Source organism: Anastrepha ludens, chromosome 2 (genome assembly GCF_028408465.1).
Source record: "Anastrepha ludens isolate Willacy chromosome 2, idAnaLude1.1, whole genome shotgun sequence".
NCBI classification, from domain to species: Eukaryota; Metazoa; Arthropoda; class Insecta; order Diptera; family Tephritidae; genus Anastrepha; species Anastrepha ludens.
Window position 1 is genome coordinate 270,112 of NC_071498.1, and position 5,572 is coordinate 275,683.

The following is a 5,572-nucleotide window of genomic DNA, read 5'->3' on the forward strand; positions in this document are numbered from 1 at the left end:
CTCATTTACGTAACCTTCCGTAAAGATTAAATTATGACCGAACACAAACAAATTAACAAGCAATTTATAAACAAAATTATTATTTCATAGACAAAAAAGAACATGATTAAACACACAGTTCAAAATAGATGAAAAAAAGGTACAAAAAATATTTAAATGACGAAGAGGAATTAAGGATTGATTTGGCATTACAACAAAAAAATCGTCGCTTCTATCATAGTGCCTGACGGGAGGTTAAGTGAATGGATAGCAATGAACCGAAGGATGTGAGAATAATACGTGCCCACGATAGTCGGTTCTACGTAATCCGGCCAAGGACTGCCATTCCAGCAGCATTTCCGGTACATATGTGCGGATTGTTTATGCTGCTACAACTGCAGAATAATATGAAAAGCAATTAAAGTGTAGAAGTTAATTTGCAAAAAATCAAAACAAATCAATTTAAAATTCATGGCAGCGTGTAAATATCGTGCATACGCGCATAACTAAAATGTGGCAGAAATATTTACAATCAATAATTGACAGCAAAGTTCCGAGAAGAGTTCATATAAATGTGATAAAAATACGAGTGCAGCCTGTAACTGAGTGGATTTGTATATGACTAGCATTCGACTAGCCTAGAGTATCATGTCCACTTTAAATAGAAAGTATACAAAGTGTTTTTTTCGAAATCATTCCTTTGCAACGTTGATTATGGTTATCGGTAGTCGCATACAATCATAGAAGATAAGGAGTTATTGGCCTAACGCACATATATACATAAATAACTATTTTATCAACAATGATAATGAACTTTTAGTCTGCGCCAGCAAAAGTCGACAGCGTAGACTCGCACTCGATGTTAATCCATCAACATGAATAAAGTCTCATGCACATTCTCTGCCAGCTGCTTAGTATTCCTCGCCACCGTTAGTTGCTCATTGGCAGCATCGAGCAACGCCTGGAGCTGTGCTGTAAACGTTTCTACTATTGAATTCAATGTATCACGTGTGAGTTAAATGGGGAAAAGTTAATAAATATTAAGTTAAGACTTCTCGTAACTTTGTCCACATTCTTATGTATACATAATGCTTACATATTATATACAGATATCAGGCATTTGGTATGAGACAGCGAGGTTTCCCGAGACAGAAGTGCCGGCTTGCGTTAAAGTGTCAGCACCGACGACTCCCATCGATGGACACTACACGCTACGGATGAATTATTTCAATAACGTCAATAAAGGTTGGAAGAATACTACAGAAGATATTGTATTTAATTGGAATGAAAATACGCAAAACGGTACATTCGAGCTTGTTTATGGTAATAGCCCATTCAGCATAACTGTCATTTTCAAATTGATCGCAACGGATTATGAGACATTAGCTCTCGTTTGCGGGTACTCACCTATGGCCCCACAGATTAATCTCATTAAGGTACTTACCAGACACGCGCCGCTAAACCCGATATTGATTGAGAAGATCAATGATTTGGCCAACATTTATAATGTTGGTTCACTCATCACCGGGGTGGAGCATTCGAGCAGGTAAGTTTGAAACTCCATGAAAATTGAGGATATATTGACTTTTGCCACATTGTTAATTTCAGATGTAACGCAGCCAGCAAAACAGCAGCGTCGTTTTTGCTCTTGTTCGTTTTGGTTTGTGGAATCCAACAAGTTTTGAAGTATGCACATTTATATATGTATATAATAGTATAGTAGGAAAAAAGTAGTATACCTCTAATATAACTTAAAAAGCGTAAACAATTCAATTATTAGTTTGCACTTCAGAAGCGTGTGTCTATTCATGTTTACATATACTCGTATGTATACATATATACAAAGGTTCTGATTACTTTTTGTTACGAAGAATAAGCAGACTATTATCAGAAATTCAACGATAAAGGCTATTAAATATTAGTTTTATTATACTAAAAAAGCAGCATACAGCACCTTATTTACCGATATGGATATCGAAAAGTAATAATTAAGTAAATTAACGATCTCCGCATTAAATTAGAAAATTAAACTTAAATTTGATCAACGAGGTGAAGACATATGCTGCGCACACTCACCGACGTAAACGCAGTCCCCTGTCAGCTGTTACGATCAAACAAATGATCCGTATCGTAGTATCGTAGATTTTATGGCAGGATTTTAGAAAATCCCGTAGAATCGAGTCAGCTGATTGCTCTCTGTCCACACACTACATTTCGAAATCATTTACAAAATAAACTTAGAAAAATTTTAATTTCTATTAAAATAACTTAAAAAGCATGTTGAATAATGCTAATTATAGATAAACTAGCTTTAACCCGCGGCCCCGCTCGCATAGGAGTAGTTTTTAGGGATTTAGGATATGTATATAAAAGAATTACAAACAATAATTTTTATTAATGACCATAATATTATATTACAATACCCGGCATCCGTTGCTATGCCTCGTTGAATAAAATCAAAGCAACCAATCAGAAAAATATCAAGCAAAATTATTTGTATTAATTTTCCATCTCAAACCGTTTTTGAACTTTGCATTTGGGTCATAGTTGAACAGTTTATGCGGATTATGAAGTCTAGAGTGTGCTATAAATAGTGGGAAATAGGAAAAACTAAGATTTAACCCGCGGCCCCGCTCGCGTAGGAGTAGTTTTGAGGGATTTAGGATATGTATATAAAAGAATTACAAACAATAATTTCATTGAAAATAATTTTGTATTATATATATATATAATTGGCGCGTACAAACTTTTTGGGTGTTTAAGCGAGCTCCTTCTCCTATTTGTGGTGTGCGTCTTGATGTTGTTCCACAAATGGAGCGACCTAAAGTTTCAAGCCGACTCCGAACGGCAGATATTTTTATGAGGAGCTTTTCCATGGCAGAAATACACTCGGAGGTTTGCCATTGCCTGCCGAGGGGCGACCGCTATTGGAAAAATGTTTTTATTAATTTTGCTTTCATCGAGATTCGAACCAACGTTCGCTCTGTGAATTCCAAATGGTAATGACGCACCAACCCATTCGGCTACGGCGGCCGCCTAGTTTTTTATTAATAACCATAATATTACAATACCCGGCATCCGTTGCTATGCCTCAAAACAACCAATCAAAAAAATATCAAGCAAGATTATTTTTATTAATTTTCTATCTCAAACCGTTTTTGAACTTTGCATTTGAGTCAGAGTTGAACAGCTTATGCGGACTATGAAGTCTAGAGTGTGCTATAAATAGTGGGAAATAGGAAAAACTAAGATTTTTTAGATTAAATGAGAGTGGTGGCGCGGCCTGGGGGCTGTGGGAAGGGAGTTCCATCATAAAAACATGCCTAAAACCTTCATTGGGTGAAAATATGAATGCATACAAATTTTTACGTGATTTGGTGTTGTCGTTTCGTAGTGATGCGCGGACAACGTACAGACATTCACCTTTATAGTATAGATTTGTTGGTTTTTGGCTTTGCCTTATTAAGTGGTCAGATACCTGTAAACAGCCATATTTTCCCTGATTTTCATTAAAACTATTTAAAATGAAGAAGTCAATATATGTTTTTCAAAATTGGCATACAGTTTATTTATACATTAAAATAATATACTTTTTTTTTTTTAATCATTTAACATGGCGGATGTACACTCAATTTTTCTAGGAAAGTCGCAGAGGGGCTTCTCAATCGGCGGGCATTGTAGCATCGGCGTTAGTGTCCTGAATACAAAAAAACCTAAATTTTTGTGTTTATTGATGTCATAATTTCTATATAAATTAAGCAAAAATGGAAAAAAATTCGCGAAATAAAATGCTTAAAAAGAAATTAATTTTGGGGTGAATTTTCCTACTATTTTCGAATTGTAAATTCACATAGAAAGTAGTATTATAAAAAACATGTGTGCAAATTTCAGGGAGATCGGTCAATATTTTTCGAGTTATCGTGTACGCCAATTCGAAAAATATAGTTTTGATAAAAACCCGTCTAAAGTCGGCAACGTAACTATACATACCTCTCCCAGCGCTAGAACGTAAAGAATAGAGTCGTCACGGTTGACTATCTATAATATAATATAAAGAATACTTAAATTTATGTTCTAAAAATTGTTTTACATATTCTTAAAGGATTATATTAACATATATGAAAACAAAAAATTTTTTTTTCGAAATTTTACAGGTCCCCTTAACAATTAAAACTTGTAACTGATAACGCGGGTGTGTGAAAAGTGTGTATGCAAAGATATCAATGGTAACATTGTGTACATATGTATGTAACTAAAAGAACGCAATTGATTTCTACGTTTCTGAAGCACAAACTTAAGGCTGCTCATCGCAGCAGAAAAACGTGCTAGTAAGATGACTTAAAAACAACGAAATTGCATGAATTAGCAAATTAGCAAATAATCCAATGCCGAAAGGAGCATTTCCTTTTTTGGGACAAAAAAAAATTATGCTAGAGCATCGGATGCGGAAATAGTTGTGGTAGCGAAAGTGGTTGTAACTGAGACTTTAGCCTTGTTTCTGTATAACCGTGATTATGGTTGTTATGAGTTTTGTTGTTGGTAAGACTGATAAAATTGTAGTTGCGAATATTGAATGCTACAAATAACGGGAAGAAAGCTACAAAATAGCTAAAACATTATGTATAAAGAAGAAAGGTTTAGCAAAATCGTTTTAATAATTTTAGTCTCAACTGAAAATCACCATATTCTCCTATATTCAATGATCAAATTAACTAAAGCAAAGAGTGTCCCATTAAAATGGTAGATTTTGAATTTAGCCCCAATCATTTTTTCAACCATTGTGTCAAACACAATGTTCGTTATTCAGTCAAAAGTCAACAATTATGTGTGAACCTTGAGTTTGGGCATGGATGGTTTATACATAGACACACCCACCAAACATTGGAGCCGGTTTGAAATTGTCGTAATATCGTTCCATTGTTCACAAAAATCATACTCTTTGATCTTTTCACCCTGCGTTTTTTGGAAGGAAGGTGTTTGCCAAAAACTTAGCAACGATTGGACGATAAGGTTGTGTTACCATTACATCAAAATGTCATCAACAATTTCGAGTGCCTGCACTATGCCCAAATATCATACCAAAATTTTCACTAGCTGACCATTGATCGGATATTGCGTTCCATGCCTAGCTTTATTGTGCACATTCTTTACTGCAAAATACAACAATTTTTTTTTCAAAAAAACCAGTACAGAACGTTCCTTTTAATTTGGAAGAAAGTGAATTTAATTCGGAGCCTGTTATTACCTTCGGCATTGTTATACAATTATAGTTTTGATTGATTATTTAATAGGGTATACCATTTGTAGCATATTGTAGCAGCAAAAACATTTTCCATACATGTATGGGAAGTGTTGCCAGAGTGACAGTCCTTGGCCGGATATATGAATAATAAATCTGGATCGTTCCGGTAATGTAAAACCGACTGCCGGGGAAATGCTGCACGAAGCTTTGCAGTGCCGCTTAAGCTTCCTCGTAGTTACAAAGTTAGAGTTCATGGATTCGCAATAAAATAAAACTTAAGATGGACTGAAATTCAGCATTTTTTCTTTTTAAATACTTTAAATATGAAGAAAGATTGTGGCATGTCCCAAA

General features: G+C 34.9%; 1 protein-coding gene across 1 annotated transcript; it reads left to right on the forward strand.

Annotated features, from left to right (window-relative positions):
- Positions 1–700: 700 nt before the first annotated feature.
- LOC128856104 (uncharacterized) lies at positions 701–3,879 on the forward strand. The gene is made up of 4 exons (XM_054091494.1): positions 701–989; positions 1,089–1,525; positions 1,588–1,665; positions 3,621–3,879. The coding sequence occupies exons 1-4, from the start codon at positions 855–857 to the stop codon at positions 3,658–3,660; spliced, it is 690 nt and encodes a 229-aa protein (XP_053947469.1). The 5' UTR covers positions 701–854; the 3' UTR covers positions 3,661–3,879.
- The last annotated feature ends 1,693 nt before the right edge of the window (positions 3,880–5,572 follow it).